A 22,612-nucleotide genomic window follows, 5' to 3' on the forward strand; every position below is an offset into this window, starting at 1 on the left:
TTTGAATTAGCCTCCTGGCTAATTCAAACTGTTCTCAATCTGTTCTCAATCTGTTAGCATCAGGCACATGCGAGACTGCCACAACGAGACATCTTAGGATGGGCAAAGTACCAGCATTGGAAGAATCCCATAGTATTTGAAGTATAAGGTCTTACAGGATTGGGTATCCTGCCTTAATATTCTTAGGCAGATCAGGTGAATTGAAGATCAGGATCATGTGTTTTGTATTGATCTACTGACCTTCCTTACATAGCTTGATCTGCTTAGCACTGCAGTCATTTTGGTCAGACAGCTCGGATATGACCTCTTCTTCACTATCAAACAGAAAGTTGACTGACACCTGAAAATTACACCTGAATAGTAATTCAATGTTTTATGTGCTGTTACAGTGACAGTGGCTTGCCCAAGATTGGTTATTCGAAGTAAGGAAGCAGACTGGGTAGCCAAATTTTTATCAATAAACAAGTCTCCAGAATGGAGATGCTTTATAATTCTTAGCTCACTGATACAAGAACGAATGTACTTATGTATTACAAAAGGAGACATCTTTTGCAGCTCGCCAGAAGGACTGCAGACAACAAGCAGGGACAATTGTTAGGATTATTCGCATTTGCATCGGTATGTACTTTTTTAAGAGTAGACTTCTCAGAAAAATCGGTACTTGGAGTAACGTGACTAGATTCAGGGTGTTTAATTAAATATATTTTAGAAGCAGCCATAATGAAGAGAGAAAAGATTCAGATCTGACCGCCCCACTCACCATGGAGCCCAACAAGGAAACATAGATTTCTGTGTTAGGGCTAGCTGGGCCTATACGTAAACTAAAGCACAACAGTCAGCTTTCCCTAAAGCAGGTACTCCCGAGAGCTTATTCCCAAGCCAATAACATAAGAACTAGTGACCAGCCAATTGATAGCCATGAGGAAGACAAGATGCCTCTCATTTAGTTGAAGCAGAGGCCAAAGAAGTGTGTTAGGCCAAAGCAATTTTCTTGCCATTCGAAAAATAGAAACAAGGAACAAGGAGTTTCTCATAACAAACTCCAGCCTCCAAAGAGGAAAACCACAAGGGAGAAGGGAAAGAGAAAATGTTTCAGCTGAGAAGAGAGAAGATGGAAAAAAGTACAGATCACTGGGGCTCCAGGATTGTGATACCAATTACACTAAGAAGATGATTCCCTGAAAGGCTAGGGCACCTCGAGATTGCCACATCCATACTCACAAAAGTGAGCCCCTGAAGGGTTAGTATGGTTTTAAGAATAAAATGCAAAATTTTGAAGACCTGGGAAAAATAAAGATAATAAGTCAGGTAAATAGCAAGTCAAATGGCTCTTCCAAGAGAATAAAGCATAAAAACAAACAAAGATTCAAATGAAGTATAAACTTTAAAAAAAAAAAAAAAAAAAAAAAAAAAAAACAGAGGCAGAATTATAAGGAAATAACAATATTATTTTCGCACTCAGTAATGGTGCAATTAGATATAAAAGAATGACTTTTAGAATTCAATACAGATCAATCTGATGTTAGTTTATATATCATCAATTAAAAAAAAATAAATAGAATGCATATAAACTGAAAAAAAGAACTAGAAGCACAGGTTCAATAAATGAGCTCTAACTTCTTTAACAGATAAAAAAACTGTTCCATTAAGCACAGTGTAGATAAGATGAATTTGCTAAAATTTATGAATATATTAAAACACTATTACTCCTAGATTTAAAAATTAAGTACCAAAATTTTCCAATAAAAATTCAGCCAGGCTTGAAAAGGTCTTAAAAATCTCAAGAAAGTTATTACAACTAAAAAAATTTCATTTTTAAAATCAGGAACAGAATTAGAAATTGAAATGCTTGAAGAGCTAAAAGACCACAGTTAGAGATGAATTTTAAAAATGTATGAAATCACATATGAAAGAACATTTCCTATAACCCCTGAGTTAATTCTAAACTGAAACATATGTAGAATTTTGCAATAATTATAAGAATGTTACGAAAGATCATGGCAGAACTTCCATGAAGGGGAAATTTTCAGTAAGTTATGCCATCCAAAAAAAAAAAAAAAGAGTTTAGGTGGTGACCACTGAAATTATCCCTTCTAAATATGGCATTTCTGGCTGAGAGGGTCAAATGAAGAAATCGGCCAAATGAAGGTGTCTTAGGTGTTACTTTTCAAATGAGTCTGAATATGCGAGACCACTGTATCCACAAACAAATATAAATAATTAGAATCACTTAATAATGTTAAACAGACCAAACAGCTCTCGCACCACATGGGATTGCATTAACTCTCTGGTTGACCATACTGTGATTTTTACGTCCAACTCAAATGTAGCAAAATTTGCTTATCCCTCGGGCATATGTTTTCTTCCTTTAATGAGGAGCGCATCCCGTTTTTTCCCCGTTTAAGCATTGAAATAAATTATATACAGTATTAGGCGTTTAGTTTACGTTTTGGCCAACAGATATTGTTAGTTGTCCACTAAATTGCGGCATTTGAAGGCACTTGGTATTAGCACTCAAACTTCACTTTTTGCCGCTTTTTTCTTACAGAAATGGCTGCTAAAAAACGTTCAGCGATTATCTTGATTACTTAATTAAATTATTAATTAGATTTATTGAATCTGGTGCAAAAACTGTGAAGTTGGACTTTGCCTTGAACCCCGTTTTGAACTCTATCATACTAAACTGCATTTCTAAGGTACTTTTCCCTCAGCACTTTATATTTTCTTAAATTTTATACATTTTACTTTTTTATATTATGCAATAAATAGAAATTAACTGTAATTCGACTGAAATTTATTTAAAAAAAGATTTTTTTTGGTGATAACATCTGAAATTGGTTTTTCTCGCAACTTAGTTTCTCATGATAAAAATCTATACAGTCAAAAGTCATTAATTCAGACCTCAAAGCTAAAAACTTTCTGTGCATGCGCCGCGTTGACACATGCACATAGGCATTCACGCGTGCGCGTAAGACCTTTATGACTGCGCATATGCGTGTGCGCAAGCGCAGAATACGTTTTCCCGTGCGCGTTTAATGTATAACGGACGGTATAAGCTAAAATTATCTAATTATCTATTTCAGTTAATGTTGATGATTGCGTTGTTCCTTAATCTTCAAATTGGATGCGGCTTATTATTTTTTGCAGACTGTAAGAGCAATTTTATAAAAGTAAACTTGAACTTTCGATTATGTCAAATAGAATTTCCAATGCTGGAGCTCCCAAAGGTCTACAAAACGAAAAAATATTTCGATGTCCGTCAAACAAAAAGTGGAATTGCTGCAAAAAATGGATAAAGACATGAAGAAGGTGACAGAGAGGTTAGTGAAAATGAAAAAATTTCGATTGACAAGTTAGTCGGTATTCTCGTCACAGCAATTACGGGACTTGAACAGCGGAACTTTGTAACTGAACAAGAAATTATGTCTGTTTATAGAATTAAAGAGAAAGTATTATCACATAAAACGAAGCAACTTAAACAACTTACATTGAAAGAAATGTGTAATAAAGTAAATAAATATTAAGCTTTTTTTTTTTTTTTTTTGTAAATTTTGATACCCTTTAGATCATAATTGTTCTTCATTTCATAAATTACGGTTTCATATTTTTAATTTTAGAATTTCTGCATGCCATCTTACGAGATTTAAACTGATGATCTATAATCTGGAAAACGCGATAATCCGGAATCGCCAAAGTCCCGACGAGTCCGGATTAACGACTTTTGACTGTATAAAAAATATTTTCTAGAAAGAAAAAGTGCATTTTTCAATTCTCCAATATATATAGATTTAAAATATGGGGGGGGAAAAAAAAAAAAAAGAAGAAGAAATTTTTTTTGGAAGCGATTTTGGTCCACAAATTGAGCAGAGGGTTAATGGGCTTCAAATAAATATCCTGAGAGACACTGCACTACAGTAAACTTTAAATTCTTAGCAAAAGTACAGTACAAAGTCTGTAATCCAGACATCCATTATACGGACCTCAAAGACAAAGTTACGCATGCACGTAAAGCATTTACTCATGCATATTTGATATGCGCATCCGCTACGCATAAAGCCTGTTGGAAAATATGACCTATTGTAACCCTTTTTCTGTATCATCTCTCCTCCTTGAAATAATTCTAACTTTCACGTAAGATTTAGTTCTTATTTTAAAGGGATATAGCAATTACTTCTACTTCACTTTTCACTGCCACTGTTTGTATTAAGAACGGACTGCTCCAGCCTAATTAAAATGCAAAAACGAAACTCGATGTTACGTCATCTGGAAAGCTAAGTCGTGCAGATAGCTGATTGATTGCCGTGAGATGACATCATGTCTACTTCAGGTATAAGTAAGTATCTTGCATCGCACTGGTTTATTCCTTTGGTTCCTGTTTCATTGCTCCTTGGTGTGCCGTTCCAGCCCCCATTGGAAGACGATATTGAGATGCGTGCCGTCCAGCGATAAGTACCGTGGTTCCAGTCCGAGAGGATTTTTCCTGGATCCTGCAAAGTGGCTATGATGCGAGCGATTGCCATGGGCGGCATCCTGTTTCTACGGTTCGGCGACAATAGATCTCAAGTTGTGATTTCCGGTGAGCAACTGCCTTGGGCAGCATCTTCAATACAAGTGTTTTTCCAGGACTAGCGGCAATATTTTTTCGAACTAACTGTGATTTCTTGTGGGCAACTACAGTGAGCAGCTTTTGCCAGCTCAAGTGCACTCAAGGTTTAGTTTAATTTTTCAGGTGCCTTCTTAGCCAAAAAGTATGAACTTCTTTATAGTGAAGTGAAATTCATATTAATCACATAGTTTTTGTTCTGTGATATGTTTTCGCATATTGAATGCCAGCATTCAAAGATCAGGTAATATATATTTGCTGTATCATTAATAGTGTAATATTCTTTCAAGGAAAAACCCATGGGGTTAATGAATAGTCAACTAAGTGTAATTTGACGATGATAATGTTACACTCTTTTAAGTTTCTGGTGTTGATTAAATTTATTTATTGTATTTTTATATATATTGTTAATAAATTTGTTAAGTTTAAAACTTTTGTCTTCAATGTCTGCACAGTATATAACCTTATGGAGCTTCTATTGCTATTTCTGCTAAATGTTTTTATAACTTTAAACTTTGCTTTTGCATCAAAGCCAGTAAAGTGTTTATCGATGCACACTTCCAATAGTGAAGAAAGTAACAGAGAACGTTATTGAAAACAAAAAAATTTTGATTGACAAGTTAGTCGGTATTCTCGACACATCAATTACAAGATTTGAACAGTGGAACTTTGTAACTGAACAAGAAATTATGTCTGTTCATAGAATTAAAAAGAAAGTATTAGCACAAAAACCAAAGCAACTTAAACAACTTACATTGACAGAAATGTTTACTTTAGTAAACAAATAAATATTAAGCTTTTTTTTGTAAATTTTGCTACCCTTTAGATCATAATTGCTCTTTATTTCATAAATTAAGGTTTCATATTTTTAATTATATAATTTCTGCATACCATCTTACCAGATTTAAATTGATGATATATAATCCAGAAAAATTCCTAATTCGGAATCGCTGAAGTCCCAACGAGTCCGAATTACGGATTTTGTACTGTAGTACTTAAGTGTCTTAGTTGTGGCTTATTGCTGGCAAGCACCTCTCAAGAATAATTACTGTGAAAATGGCTGTTGCCTTTCACATATTAGCTTGGCGACAAATTAGTTGCCAATGGGTATATGACAGCAGGAAGGGATATAATCAGAAAGTACTATTTTGTGAAACGATGAAATATTTTCAAAGTAAAAAAAAAAAAAAAAAAAAAGACAACAGCTCATAAAGATCGCATGAACCTTGCAGTAGAACTGAAGAAATTTTTTCTCTGGAACTTAAGTATCTCTGGGGTAAGTAACTTTTTCTCAACTTTACTTGGTTGGGCACTAAAGCTGAGACAATGGAATACTAACCAAACTAAAAACAAAGTTTGAAGAACGAAAGTGCATAAGATTCCCGAGACTACACGCACTGCAAACAAATAAATGAGCAAAATCCTGCAGGAAACATTTTAAACGAAAAAGCTGTGTATATGAAAGATGCTCTGCCTGTTGAATGGCAATCAATTATGCACATTAAACTAAATTTTAGAATTATCACATCTAATGACTTGGGAGGCTAGGAGAAACTTTTCCACGAAAAAAGTTTCTCCTTTTCCTACCAATGGAGGATTCTTAATTAAAATACATCTCACCAGAACCAACGACCAGTGTAGCTACGCGAGACATTTTATCATCAAAATGAAAATGTCTCGCTTGTATCCTTCACAGCTTTTCCCTGAAGAATTGGTTTTCGCATAAACCAACCAATTAGATAACATGAAAGCCAAATTTCTAGGAAATATTTCTGTCAACGTACTGTTGTGCGTAGCTTGTAGATGTGATACCGGTTTTAAGTGATATTGAACAATAATAATTTGAAGAACTTTTTTGTGTTTCATGACTGGATAAAACACAGATCTACCATGTCATACGTACGTCAAAGGAATGGACAATTAGTAGTGGTAGTGCAATGAAGATGGTACAAACCATTTTGTCAGTTGAGAAGATGATAAGTACTGTTTTGGGAATACCCAAGGAATGATCAACTATTAATGGAATATTATAGCATTTTGAAAGAAAAGCTAAAAAAAATGTCTGCAAGATATTATTCTACAAACTGATTAGCACAACAAAAAATTACATTTAATTAAAAATATTTCAAATTAATTCCTTATCCACTATTTTGTAGTGTCGCCTCCAAGACACTTGTTTCCAAATCTCAACTTTTAAAGAAATTTTCATGGAATGAACACACGATTAGTGAAATGTGCATTTTTCAGCATTCAACAAAAGCTTTACTGCAGAGTTATTATGTTAATTTCAGAACAAGGGGAGGGGGAAATCAGCAGTGCTCTTGCCAGGATTTGAAATCTGGACCTCATGATGTTAGATGGACATGCTTCCAATCACATCATGAAGGTATGTGACAAGGGTGAAGAAAATTCCTTACATTTTCCCCCACTTAAATGTTAATTGTGGAGAAGACAAAATCCGCCAAATCTATGAGAGGATGAATTATTGTTCACCAAAATTTTATTTGTGCACCACTTTACAGTGATTAGGTTATTTATGGAGTCAGAGACACATGAATAATCAACCACCTGGTTTAATCTCTAGATATTATAATAATAGTAATACTGATATTTATTTAGGATAATTCCAATATCTTGAATTAACCACTAAATAACTTACTTAAACCAGAAAATCTGAAACATCAGATTACGGAAGTGCTATCAGCTGCCCGCTTGCAAACTAAATTTACTGACTTGTACGAATGCGAAAAATTCTCCCACCTTACACTCTCACATGGCCTAAAGCATAAGCAGACAGTGACAGAGACAAAACACCAACCTATTCATTGTGCCTTTTCCTTCAACACCAGTCATGCACATTTGCTTAGCCACCAATTAAGATCACTGTTCTATTGAATCAAGGGCTTAATTATTTCTTTGTTAGTAAGAGGAAAATCCATTGGACTTTCACTAAATATCTTGATAATTGCTGAATATTTATACTGATAGTTCTTCAAAAACTAATGAGGATCTCTGGTGCAGAACTTATCTGCAAGATCAAGTCATGTTTTAAATTCCAAAGAAAAAATTCAGACCATTAAATAAGCTACTAATAAACTCTTTTGTGCATGGAGATCCTTCTTAAGTTTTGTTAAATAATTCACCCTTTGCGGTCGTATGCCCACTCTCAGCCACCAAAGCCTTTTTACCGTCCCGGTCGTATGTCTGCTCTCAGCCACCACAGCAAGGAACTATATGAATCGTATACTGTACACATTCATGTATCAGTTTACACTTTTCCTATACGAACCTCAATGCCTAAAGAGCCTATTCAAGAACCAATACGGTGCTCCATTGATTAGAGATAACGTAATATAATCTAAACAAAAGTTGTGACCCAGTGCTCGCCATGCAAGACGTAATGGCGAGTCAGTGGTCTTTTGAACGTAATGAAATTGACAACGTTCGACGATACCTTGTAGAATTCCAAAGAATATTTTATAAATTGTATTTAACAGTAATTAGACATTTTTTCTTCTTAAAATATTTCAAAATAATTCTCCAAAATTCAGCTAGAAGAGAGAACAGGACACCTATGCCACATTTTATGTTCGTCTGAAAATTGGTGGCACAACTGGTAGGTGATTTTCGTGACAAACCAGGAAGACCATCGACCTCCGATAAGGAAGAAAGACTTAATGGAAAACTGCATACAGTCAAAAGTCGTTAATCTGGACTCGTCGGGGCTTCGCCGATTCCGGATTATAGATCATCAGTTTAAATCGTAAAATGGCATGCAGAAATTCTAAAATAAAAAATATGAAATCATAATTTATGAAATAAAGAACAATTATGATCTAAAGGGTATCAAAATTTACAAAAAAAAAAAAAAAAAAAAAAAAAAAAACCGCTTAATATTTATTTGTTTACTTTATTAAACATTTCTTTCAATGTAAGTTGTTTAAGTTGCTTCGTTTTATGTGATAATACTTTCTCTTTAATTCTATAAACAGACATAATTTCTTGTTCAGTTACAAAGTTCCGCTGTTCAAGTCCCGTAATTGCTGTGCCGAGAATACCGACTAACTTGTCAATTGAAATTTTTTCGTTTTCACTAACCTCTCTGTCACCTTTTCATGTCTTTATCCATTTTTTGCAGCAATTCCACTTTTTGTTTGATGGACATCGAAACATACTTTCGTTTTGTAGATCCTTTGGGAGCTCCATCATCGGAAATTCTATTTGACATAATCGAAAGTTCAAGTTTACTTTTATAAAATTGCTCTTACAGTCTGAAAAAAAGTAATAAGCCGGATCCATTTCGAAGATTAAGGAACAACGCAATCATCAACATTAACTGAAATAGATAATTAGATATTTTTAGCTTATACCGTCCATTAAACATTAAACGTGCACACGAAAAGGTATTCTGCACTTGCGCACTCGCAAAGGTCTTACGCGCATGCATAAACGCGTGTGCGCAGAAAGTTTTTAGCTTCGATGTCCGGATTATAGGTGTCCAAATTAACGACTTTTGACTGTATACTGTGGCATTGTAAAAATGTAAAAAGTAAAGATTGTAGTGTATGTTCAAAGAGAAAGATTAAGGGTAGAGGGCACCAAACCAATTTTATTTTTTGCAATACATGCACCTGAAAACCTGGCCTGCATGTTATAGTGTTTTGAAAAATATCCCCCGAAGGAGAATTATAAAACATCATTTTTATACAAAAACATATCACTAGATTAGTGTATTGAATAAAGATATACCTAAAGTTCACAAAAGAATTACTAAATCTTGTTTATCCATTGTAAACTTGCATGTTATGTATACCTGCTCTATCGACAGAAATTAATTCCAACCAGTACGATACCCATCTCCAAATTTAATCCGACCGCAAAGGGAATAGGCCATCATTTTTGCCTTTCTTCTTACCACCAAAATGTCTTCTGATGTCGCAAACTAAATATCTGATGTGAACTAGATAGCTTAAGAACAACTGGATTCATAATTCTTCTAAAGTTACTGGTGTTTCTGGCGATTTCATCTGCAAGTTCATATTTCAAAATTTCCATGTTCTAAATTCCTTCAAACAAGTTATTAATAAATGTCCCTGCACATCAAGCCATTCATTGCTTTTAACTCTTTCTTCCTACCAACAAAATTATTTTTACGGTATTGCAGAAGCGAAGTGACTACTTATTGGCATTATCTATATTCAGACTGGATAATCTGAGTAGACAATGCCAATCAGCGTCAACTTAATACGAATCACTAACATTTATGAACTACATTACTTGATTATAGAACAAGACACTAAAACATACTGCTTATGCCAACAAATACTTTTTCTAAAGAGAAACAGACCATATTTATGTTATACATGACAAAAACTATGAAAACATCATGTAGTCAACCTGTTCAATCACTAGCAATGTTTTCTCAAAATGACAGTCAACTCACTTGCTAAGTAATAGGGGTTTCATCAACTAGTTTTTCCCATCTCTTACCACTTAGACCAAATGTGGGCATTAAGTTGATCGCGATCGACCAGTGGACAAAACATTTTGAGATGCCCGTCTTTACTAAGACCTAAGACGTGCAAATTAAAAGAAACATATTTATGAAACACCTATGCCAGCTAGACTGGATAATCGACTTTTCACAAATTTTTGTACCTGTGCTTTGATGTGCTAGCACATCATCTGCAAAACTATCTGCAAAGTCGCAAAGTGTTACCATGGTTACTAGTTTTTCTTTACCATTGTTATTGTTAAAAATGAAATGAAAATGGCTGTTCTAAAGTTTTGATGTTGTTTTTTAATTGCTAACTCATACAACATTTTTTAAACATCTAAAGTTCTTCATGACAATTTTGTGTTTTTATAGTAAAAAGAGTAATCTGTCATATTTTTAAAAAAGGGTAAAGTCAAAAAACAACCACTGAAAATTGGTTACAGAAAAGAAAAACATACAATTTTAATATAGAATGTTACATTTCATTTTGGGAATGGGAAGAACAGTTTTTCCTTACAAAGGTGAATGCAAAATGTGTGTGCTATATATGTCATGCAAGTGTAGCACTTCCAAAAAAAAAAAGGAGACGTTAAAAGGCATTTCAAAAGCATGCATGGAAGTTTTGATACAGATTTTCCATTAAAAAGCGAATTGTGTAAACAAAAATTAAAACAATTTCAATCGCAATTAATCAGGGTCATCAACCATATTTTATTAAACCCACAGACTTTAATGTCACGTTACAACAGACAAGAAGTAAAACAATATGCATTACAAACAAACATTTATATTTACATCTCATAGCAATAATTCTGTATAATGCTTAATATAACATTCGGTTGATCTTTACATTATGGTAACTTGGCGTTTTTTTGGCGAAAATTTGGCGACCAACTCTCCTACAGCAACCCTCTATTTTTTTTTCCCGCTGCCATTTTGTCTTCACGAAGTAAAGACATGTTTCTTTTCTTTTTCTCTACTGAACACTTTTTCCAACAATCTACTAGCCAAATTACACTTATGCTAGAAATTTTATCTAACAAAACTGCTTAATCATGACAAATATTCACTGCAAAATTGGGAAAAAGTGCACAAAACCATACTCCTTACGCGTTTTTCAAAATAACACATACACATAAACAATGAACACGCCGACTTATTTTTACTTAAAAAAACATCCCAGAATTGCACAAAAATGGCATTGCGCACACTCTTCACTATATCCATGTACACTGCTTTTTTCTCATAAATTAGAAAAATTTCACGAAAATACATGACAATTTTCTCAATCTTTAAACGCGGTAAAAAGAACATATATGAAATTACCTGATCACGAAAAAGTATTTACCCTTTCCAAATATGAACATTTCCACATATAAAATAAATAAAATATCCAAAAACTTTTACCTCTAAATCATCTATTACATTATACACGTCACCAACGAATTCATACCGCGAGCATTACAAATACTTAGTATCAAATATTTAAATTATTTCCATGCACGTTTACTTCAACTTGAACGTATACAGTCAAAAGTCGTTAATTCGGACACCCATAATCCGAAATGATCTATAATCCGGACCTCAAAGCTACAAACTTTCTGCGCATGCGTCGCGTTCACGCATGCGCACAGGCGTTTACGAGAGCGCATAAGACCCTTACAGCTGCGAATATGTTTGTGCGTATGCGCGTTTAATGTGTAACGGAGTTATACGCTAAGCTAAAGTTATCTAATTCAGTTAATGTTGCAGATTGCGTTGTTCCTTAATCTTCGAATTGGATCCGGCTTATTATTTTTTGCAGACTGTTAGAGCAATTTTATAAAAGTAAGCTTGAACTTTCGATTATGTCAAATGGAATTTCCGATATATATTTACTACAAAGCGAAAGTATGTTTTGAAATCCGAAATCTGTTTATCAATTTCACACTGCTCTGCGGCAGAGGGGGGGGGCAGAAACGTCATTATTAGATTATGATAGATTAGAAAGATTATGTCAAATAGAATTTCCGATATATATTTACTAATATGTAATTTGTATCTACAAAACGAAAGTATGTTTTGAAATCCAAAATCTGTTTATCAATTTCACGCGACAGATTGGAAGTTAATCTGTCAGCACTATCCTTATCTTCAGGGCAGATGTTTTTATTTTATTTGGTTTATAATTCCGTACTAAGTGTAGTATTTCATCTCGATATACTCGGTCTTTGATATGATTTAAATCAAGTTTCTGGTCATTATAATTCGCTTCCGATAGTGAAGAAAGTGACCCAGAGGTTATTGAAAACGAAAACATTTCGATTGACAAATTAGTCGGTATTCTCAACACAGCAATTATAGGACTTGAACAGCGGAACTTTGTAACTAAACAAGAAATTATGTCTGTTTAATAGAATTAAAGAGAAAGTATTATCACATGAAACGAAGCAACTTACATTGAAGGAAATGTTTAATAAAGTAAACAAATAAATATTAAGCTTTTTCTTTTTGTAAATTTTGATACCCTTTAGATCATAATTGTTCTTTATTTCATAAATTACGGTTTCATATTTTTAATTTTGTAATTTCTGCATGCCATCTTACCAGATTTAAACTGATGATCTATAATCCGGAAAAATCGATAATCCGGAATCGCCGAAGTCCCGACGAGTCCGGATTAACGACTTTTGACTGTACCAAATTCCTACAAATATAAAATTCACAAAATAACTATCATTTAATTAAAATATCACTAAACCATGTACACGTCGACTTATTTTTACTTAAAAAAACATCCCAGAATTGCACAAAAATGGCATTGCGCACACTCTTCACTATATCCATGTACGCTGCTTTTTTTTCATAAATTAGAAAAATTTCACGAAAATACATGACAATTTTCTCAATCTTTAAACCCAGTAAAAAGAACATATATGAAATTACCTGATCGCGAAAAAGTATTTACCCTTTCCAAATATGAACATTTCCACATATAAAATAAATAAAATATCCAAAAACTTTTACCTCTAAATCATCTATTATATTATAAACGTCACCAACGAATTCATACTGCAACCATTACAAATACTTAGTGTCAGATATTTAAATTATTTCCATGCACGTTTACTCCAACTAAAACGTATACCAAATTCCTACAAACATAAAATTCACAAAATAACTATCATTTAATTAAAATATAATTAAATTCAAAAACACTACTTAAAATATAAATGAGCACATACATTAAATTAATAAAAATTACCTTACAATCCTAATTACTTTAAACTAAATCATTGCTAATAACAATTTTCCCAATAATACCAAATTCCTTTACTTCCACTTTATATTTAGAACAATGCATAAAAATAATATCCTCAAATAATTAAAAATACTAACATACCTAATCTTCTTCAGAATCTTGATTACGTGTCCGATAAACTTTTCTTTAGTTACAGCCATGGGATCCAAAAATTCACGAACACTGTTTCACACAACAAAGAATAAACCAAATACAAAATTTCCAGATTTTTTCCTGATTTCCCCCTTTTTCCGATTAAAGAACCGTAATTCGTCCATTAATATCACATGACATATCCCATGATCTCTCATTTCCCTCACACAAAATAATGCGTAATCGGAACTGAGTACTGCTCACATTATTACCAAAGTCCCAGGTAGTAACCTTTATCGCCTCCAAAATGTCGCCAAACTACCAGTTACCATATTGTAAAGATCAACCTAACATTCTTTTATGAACATTGTGATATGATTAAAAAATACACTCTTGACCTTATCTGCAAAATAAGAAATTTTAAGATGAACAGCTTTCAGCTACACGTTTTTAAAACTGTATAAATTTTAAAACTCTGATGTCTGGAACAATGCATAATAAAATACCCAGTAAAACTGACAGGCATATTGAATAAATGTTATTAAAATATGAAGTTTTGATCATTTAAATCTGAATCTTGCATTTGGAAATATTAGCAAATATGTGGAGACATTTATACTTTTCTTTGAAATTATAAAACAGAAACTTTACTTTTACTTACTAATTATGATAAGTGTTTTTAAAGAACAAGCAAATTCAACATTAATTCATCTCTTTGCATAAAGAAAATAAGCAATTAAAATAAATATTTAGCCATGAAAAAACGAACAATTTTATATTATTAATTACTTAAGCTTAGCAATAAGTCTGTTCTTAAACTTATTTATCTTTCCTTTTTATATCATTTAAGAACTTTAATGTTACTTTGTATATTTATTTACCATCTTCTAAATGCTATTTCAAAAAAATAAATAAAAAAGGATAAAAGAAAGAAAAGTAAAGCAGAAAAAAAAAGTAAAAAATCTTACTAACTTTTGCTTTTGTACAATAGTTTGCCTAGTTCCCATTTATAAAATTCTTTGTTCAATATAATCCTTAGATTAATAAAATAGAATATCAGAGAAATTGAACTAGTGGAATGCCATATATAAAACTACATGGAGTATACGAAATGAATGTTTTCTAGAATTTACACAGTAAATTACTGTAGCCTACTTTGTGGTGATAAATCTGTTACACCTCACTGAATTAAATCTGATATATTTCAGCTTTTCCAGCATTTTGTGGCGAGATCTCTACTACTTCAATACTTAAAGCAAAAACAACAAATTACTGCAAGCGGACACTGAAGGGAAGAATATTATAGCAATCACCATCAACACAAATTGAGTTTTATGGATGTCTATGCTAATCGAAGAGAGGTGCTTTTTTTTACTTAATTGTACGTTTTCTATACATCATCATAAAAGAAAATAAATAACGATATTCAAATGTCTAAAAGTTAATCAGTGGTTTGCTTAATTAATAATGAAAAAGCAACTGAAAGTTCCTTAAGTGATATATTATTGAAGACAAGAATAATGAATACATTATTTTAATAGTAAAAATGAAAGGAAATAAGGATATAAATACTATTCTATTACTGCATTATTAATGATTCATGATGAAAATTTATAGTGAAGAAACAGTTGTAATTTGCAATCAATATGCTTAAACTGAAAGACTAATGTTTAAAAAAGTTCAAAAGAAATAACAAATATTTCTATGTTAAATGCAAATACAAACACAGGAAAGAAACAAGAAATAATATCATACAAAACAGCTTTGCATTTTAAAATATATTTTTCTACATTAACATTACATATTATTAATTGAATTCTGTTTAAAATTAATTATTAATTCTGTTTAAGTTAAAAAATTAAAATATCTTTCAAAATTATATAGTGCACTTTTTTTTTCCAGTTTCTTTGAAATTACATGCAAATAATATTTTCATTTTAGTTTAAATGCCCTTTTATAATATATCTAAAACTTGTTTTAAACACACATATATATATATATATATATAATATAGCTAAACTTTTATTCATATGCCTTTTTTTAATATACTAAAACTTTATGCTAATATCTTATTTATTTTATAATATTTAAATTTTTTCGAACAAACTGAATTAATGCAAAAATTGTTTATATTGACTGTAGTATATGCCGAATATATACTGATATTTCGAGGTAAACAAAATTATACTAAATAATAAAATTCTTAGGTAAACAAAATTATACTAAAATTTTTTAAGAATCAAAATTAAATCACTATTAGTCAAGTTAGATTACAATTTTAATATTCGCTAAACCTACAACTAAAATTAAATCCATACAACTTAAAAACTTCAAAAACAAAATATTTACTGCATTATTTTACATACATATGCAATAATTCTGGGGAATAAAATGCTAATATCAGCATTACAATAAGAATAACAATATATATGTATACACGCATGAACGCCTAAAAATTAATGACATTTTAAATACGTTTTTTTACAAAAATAGGTCATATAAAAATTACTTCCTATATATACCATGAACTTACTATAAAAACACGTCGTGTTTTAACATTCCTTGCAAAAGACACAATTTTCAGTTATTTTTATACTTCTGCTTAACACGAAAATTATAAATCTAATACTACATAAAAAAATTTAAGATTTTAAAATAATCACCCAAAATATGTAAAGAACTATTAGGCTGATCATAAAAAGAAAATCAAACATTTACACAGTCTATCAAAATTAATAAACATATTAACATTACTTTGAATACTCTCCTACATTAGGCTTCCATCAAAACTCCGATATCAACAAACGCATGTGGTTAATTAGTATAAGAATATATTCTTCTGTTACAGGATTAGGAACTCATGGTCAATAAAATATCCTAAGTTCCCAAGTTTATCTCAGAAACCATGCAATATTTCAATGTTATCAACAAAAACAACAAATTATCCAGAACTGTTAGATATCCGAAAAAACACTCACCAACCACAGGAAGGATCGGATCCGGACTTACTGCCTCTGGCGCTGCCATGGTTGATATCAAAGATACATTAAAATTGCAAAACGCAAGGCGATACAGTAATTACAGAACAGCTTCCCTGTTAACAACCTTTAGCCATCGGAAATCTGAATGTAAAGAAACATATTAACAAAATGTTATACACTATACTACATTAACGATACATCCATATTTAAATGTTAGTTATGGACCATTTTTATGAAGATGTTGAAACATTGTTGCCAATTTATAAACACTTAATCCTCTTGTAATATTGCGAAATTCAATCCAACTGTCAAAATGTTTCAGCCATTTCTGTCCAATGTGACAAGAGATTATTTTGGGGAAGGAACAAAGCAAATTCTGCTAGTGATTTATTGCTGTAAAATATTACTAACTACATATAATGAAAAAAATATTAAACTGAGAATGATTTTCTTATTTAAAACCGCAATTTTCATTTTGGAGTTTCAAAAGGACAATCATGGGGCTGTTTGAAAGTGACAGTTTTGTTTAAGTTACGAAATTTAGGGGCGAATTCAACTGCAACGCTCTGATAAATTGCAAATGTTAGCTCGCAAGAGGCGTTCCTGCTATCGGCTGCTAAAGTCGAATTCAAGTGCAACGCTTTACCGCTCTGGTAACTGATGACGTCAAAATTGCAATGGGGAGCTGGTTTCCTCTCGTGCCCGGAGAGCTTATCCGATAAACTACATCAATATCCAATGAGACTGCGTGTCGATGTAAACAAAAAACATCAGATTCCCATGATTTCTCTGAGCTTATGGTCAAGTGTTTACTGCGTTGTAGTGTGGTGTAACGAATTGTTCCAGTCCTGAAAACGAAAGAAATATATTTCTTTTAATGTGTACAACTTTATTTACTTTATCCCATAGAAAATTCCCTCCAAAGTAATTTACAACAACAGGTGTGTGTAAAATATATTTTACTTTTCAGACAAAAATCCTTGCTTTTTCAAATATAAACCACATTTTTTTCCCATTTTCAAATTACAGCATTTGGTTTTAATTCTTCTAATAGTAAGTTTAATTTAAAATTCAAATTTGTGTTATATTTTTATTGTTTAATGCAGATGCATGATTCTTCAGTGACAGTAGGCACGTTTACCATATGAAAATTAACTAGTTCTTGAATTATATAGTAATTAATAAGCCCATCTATCTACAAGCAGATAAGCCTGTTGAACACCGCTATCCCAGTCTCTCTTTAAATCCAGGTGAAAAAGCTGGTTGCATGAGTGTTTTCTTCATTTTTTCAATGTATAACATGAATACTAAGTTTTCCTTAGTCTTCCACGCAGGCATTCCTTCCCTTAGACATTCATTATGTGATGAAACAGTTAAGAGCAATTTTTAGATTTATATTGTACATCGTTGGGAAAATATAAAAATGAAATTAAAGGTATTTCAATGTAATACAATAAATAAAAAATTATATGAAACCCTGATAATTCTAATGTGATATTAATGTAATATATACATCCAGAGTAAAGGTTAATTTATAAATTATGCTTTGTGTTCTGCTCATTATATTGTGCATTTACAGTACACTTTCTGCTTCTTAAGTGAAAGTTTGGACCCATTCTCATTTGATATCAGTTATGTTCAGATTTATTTATTTCATAAAATTTCAAAAAACAATTTTTGGCTATTAAAAGCTACAAGTGCAGAAACAAAAGCTTAATTTCTTTACTGTAACTGTGTCATGCTTCTCTGCTGATAATGAAAGTCGTCTTTTAATAAGATTTCTTTCATTGCATATATTAATTATATCTTTTACCATACTGGTTGCCATCTTTCATTGTGCATTCTTCAATATTTTTTGGTACTTAACGTATTAACACAAACACCTGGATCAGATTGGTGGTCTTTATAAATGAAAAGAGAAAAATACTTATCACGAGAAGTACGATGTTTTTGCAGCTTGCTTTTAGCATAACCAAACTATCAATATTTATCTAAGTTGGCAAAATGTTATCAACATATCAAAGGAAAAAACATTTAACAAATTTTAAAATACTAATTTGAATTATTAAATAAAAATTATGTGATAGTTTAAAAAAAAAAATATTTTCCACAAATTTTTTGTCTAAATTTTGAGCACTTGTGCCAAGTGATCTGTTTTCACTTTAAAAAAAAAAAAAAAAATCAGAGAATTACATAAATTTGATACTGCATGCCTTGTCTATGTACCAAATTCATCTCATAGTTGTTTCCATTAGAAATTTTTGTACTAAAATGTTCTATTCCTTCAGAACTTTCAACACAGCTTCGTCTTTTGATGGTAAGCTCCACAAGCAGTATTTTAAATCTGAAATTAATCTAAAACAACTATTCGTATCTAAAATCCATTGGAACTTGAAATACAACATAAGAAACACATATGAAAATGGTGACATTGCTTGAATTTAAAATTGTCATGAGCATGTTCCTGAAAAATTTTGATACATAATCGTTGTCAGAGTTTGACACATTTTTGAAAATTTGGTAACTTTTTTTAAGCTGGTTTCAATAATATGCAAATATCTTTTATTCTTATGATTGCTTCATTGTATACTTTTTCCCTTTCCCTAGAGTGCAGTACAATACCACAAGTTTTCCAGCCAAATGCGGTATGAATTTCAAGTTTCTATACATTTATATAAATTTTAAGAGAGTAAAATATTGACAAAAACTGCATAAAGTTTTCAACTCTTGTTTTGTTTTTCATTAAAAATTTGCTACCATTATGTATAATTCATTTTTTTTAATGTAAATGTTTTTAAGTATTTGTAGGATAAAGGCAAATTACACTTATTCATTCTTTCTTTGATATAATACATGTAGCTCTTTACCTGAAATTAATGTTTGTCAAATTGTTGTGCATAAATTAGAAGTATGCATGTTTCTCTTAAGTCAGTTATGTTTCAGGAACTATCTTTAATGAATTGTATAGAAAATTGTGCACGAGGTGTTAGGTGTACAAGAACGTGGTATATTATAAACATGTATAGTATCTCATAGTATATAAACTCATAACTTTGATTATGCAGTATGCTTTGTATATTATTTCTGAAAGCATGTATATTTCAATCAAGATTGTTGAGTAAACTTTTCTTGCTTTATGCTGTCTCTGAAAGCATGTATATTTCAGTCAAGATTGTTGAGTAAATTGTGCTTATTTTATGCTTTTTTCTTTTTTACATTAGAAAATTCCACACCTTTATCATGAGGAAATCTGCAATGGCATTTAGGAATGACAAGTTTGTATCTATTACATAAAATCTAATGTTTTCTGCATTCTTCTTTTCCTCCCAACAGAAAAACTTTAATGGTATAAATCAGCAGTTTTCAACCTTTTGACTGTAGTGTACCATCTAAGCAAAAACTGAAAAACATTAATACTACCACTAATTTTACAATGATTATTTTTCAATTCCTCAATAGAAATATTAAAAACATATATATATATATAATATATATTGCCATTTGCACACTCTTTGTATTAAACATGTACACATAAAGAACTATTAGATTAAAAACTGATGATTACTTAATTATCAAAATTAAATTTAATTAAATTAATTATTCACTTGATTATCAAAATTTCAGTTATAATACTTTAATATTTAATTTCTTTATGTCTGCTCTTATTTCATTTAATGGTAAATTAGGATCCACTTTTTATTTTGATGAGTATTTATATTTCAAATTTAACATGGAAAAAATCATTTTTCACACAAACAGGTTATGCGAAAAGACAATACAAATTTGATAGCTTTATTTGAAATGCCTTTAAATTCTTTTTTTCGGTTCAGCCAAAAGTTAACAAGTGTGTCATTTTCCAAATCTTCAAGTATATTTCGATCAAAGGAAATTTCTATTAACTATTCTTTTCTTTATGAGATTTTTGAATTTCATAGTTAAAAATATTTTGTTTCTTTGCATACCACCGGCTGAGAACTGCTGGTATAAATTAATTATAACAGATGTAAATTAATATTTCTCATACAAAAAAGTTATTTCAATTCTTTATTACGAACATTATATACAGAGTATGTCCTTTATTAACAACAAGATTTTAAGAATTTAAAATAATAATCATTAAATCCTCTTGATCTATAAACAGTCTTAAAAATTATAAAGGGAAAAAAATTGAAAGTTAAAGAAATCAATATTATGAATTGTTCCTTTTTAGAGAAGTTTCATTGTTTAATTAATTATAAAAAGTGTTTTACATTATGAAATATAAAAATTAAGAATATTTGAATTTGAATGAATATTTTAAAATTTTCCCTCAGATAGAAGCTCAACTATTCGAAGCAGGAGACCGAAGAGAAAAAAGGAAGAGAGATGATATTACAGCTGCAGAAAAGGAAATAATTAAAACGCAGAAGAATATATTAATGTACTGTGTGAAATATGCGACTTGTATAAGCAATCAGTTGCAAATCAGTCTGCTGTCATAGAAAATCAAAATATAATTATTAATTTATTAAAAAAAATAAATCATGCATTTCAAATATTACAGTGTTTTCATTCTTGTATGTATTTCTGCACTGTGGGATTCATATCTTAATTGTAAAATTTACTACTTTCTTAATTTTATAAAATTTTGTGATTATAAAAATTATTTAAAAGAAATTCACAAATCCATTATATGACATAAACATTATAATAATTCTAATACCACTACTATAAGTCTCGTGAAAATATTTATGCATTTTACACAGCAATTATCTTTTTCCTGGAGGAAAATGGGAATAAGACCTGTAAGAATCTTTAGTCAATGTATTACAAATTTTAATTTTCAGATATAACACGAAATGAATTAAATTGTTTTTCAATTATGTTAATAAGTTATATGAATGAGATGTGGTATTAAAAATTTCATTTCTTTTTATCATTGAAGAAATAACATTCGATATCCTACAGCTCCATAACAATGGCAGATAAAATTGACATTCTAATTTTGAAGTTCTAAAAATACAGAGATGACAACTATTAAAGTATGGCTAATGTCTAGTTTACAATAACAATGTTGAGTCGCGTACTAAAAAGTAAGTGAATCAAACTGTATTTATTTTCCCCCTTCTCTTTTTTTTGGCTGAAAAACAATTTATTATACACTCATGATTTTACTTAAATGTATTTCTTTTAATGGCAAACTCACTGAGGTAAGTATGCAGTAAGTTATTATAGTGAATGCGTAATGATGATATAAATCTAAATTCAGCAAACAATCTTTCCCTTACTTTAATGTTTTAAAATCTAGAATTAAAAGAAAAATGTATGTTCTTTAAATAATACAAGAGGATATGGAGGCATAAATCATAAGCTGTTTATTCTTTACATATTATGCTAATCAGGAATTGGAGCAAAACCCTGCTTAATCGAAGAATACACTCACAGGAATGGTGGAGGAAAATTGAACTGTCCAATATTTGTTTTGCCCACCCCCAAGAAGACATAAACAGTATAGAGTGAAATAATTGTTTTTAGGAAATACATTTAAATATCTTTGACAGAATATGTCAGTTTTAATTTATACTATAATAAATAAGCATGAAGTTCTTATGCTATTAAATGTGTATTGTCACATGGAAATTTTCTATCTTGTCCCACGGAAGGGGACGAAAGGGAAACATTTGACTTTTTGGAAGAAACTGAATTTCGGTGCAGTAAATCTTATTGCTAAGTTTAAGATAAATTAAGTGCAATGCTAATTTATAGTGACTTACTATTGTAAATCATGACTGGCATACCCAACACTAAAATATATATATATATATCAAGCCTATTAAGTTATTTCTGGTAGTCAAGAGTTTTTAAACATAAATGATGGAAACAAGAAATTCAGAGGGAAAAACAATAATGATAAAAGTTGTCAGTATGCATTTGAAACCAGGACTAATAAAATTATTTAGGATTATTATTATAAATTAAAATCATTTAGGGTTGTGCATTTAGTTACAGGTTTAAATATAAACCATGGCTTGTGGGTCCCCAAGAATATATTATGAAAGTAATTTTTTTCATAATATATTCTTTATTATCCATGAAGGGGGTTTCACCTTTGCCAGAGGTTCATTGTTGCCCACTTTGGGTTTTTATTATCGAGTTTCAAAATTTAAAGATAATTCATT

The 22,612-nt window shown here is 30.9% G+C and overlaps 1 protein-coding gene and 1 long non-coding RNA gene across 2 annotated transcripts in view; one reads left to right on the forward strand and one right to left on the reverse strand.

Moving 5' to 3' along the window:
• LOC118189837 (uncharacterized) overlaps positions 1-16,696 on the reverse strand; it is a 115,934-nt gene extending 99,238 nt beyond the window's left edge. Inside the window, exon 1 of the mRNA XM_085807010.1 lies at positions 16,452-16,696. Within this exon, the coding sequence (XP_085663136.1) occupies positions 16,452-16,500 (49 nt within the window). The 5' untranslated portion in view covers positions 16,501-16,696. The remainder of the gene's footprint in view (positions 1-16,451) is intronic.
• A 539-nt stretch (positions 16,697-17,235) lies between these two features.
• Positions 17,236-20,994, forward strand: LOC146999556 (uncharacterized). The gene is made up of 4 exons (XR_015038316.1): positions 17,236-17,395; positions 19,062-19,099; positions 19,676-19,729; positions 20,768-20,994. It is a non-coding gene; the product is annotated as an uncharacterized LOC146999556 (long non-coding RNA).
• The last annotated feature ends 1,618 nt before the right edge of the window (positions 20,995-22,612 follow it).

The sequence above is a fragment of the Stegodyphus dumicola genome, chromosome 1 (assembly GCF_044657685.1).
Source record: "Stegodyphus dumicola isolate Sdum_Otavi_A_Nest chromosome 1, ASM4465768v1".
Lineage (NCBI taxonomy): Eukaryota > Metazoa > Arthropoda > Arachnida > Araneae > Eresidae > Stegodyphus > Stegodyphus dumicola.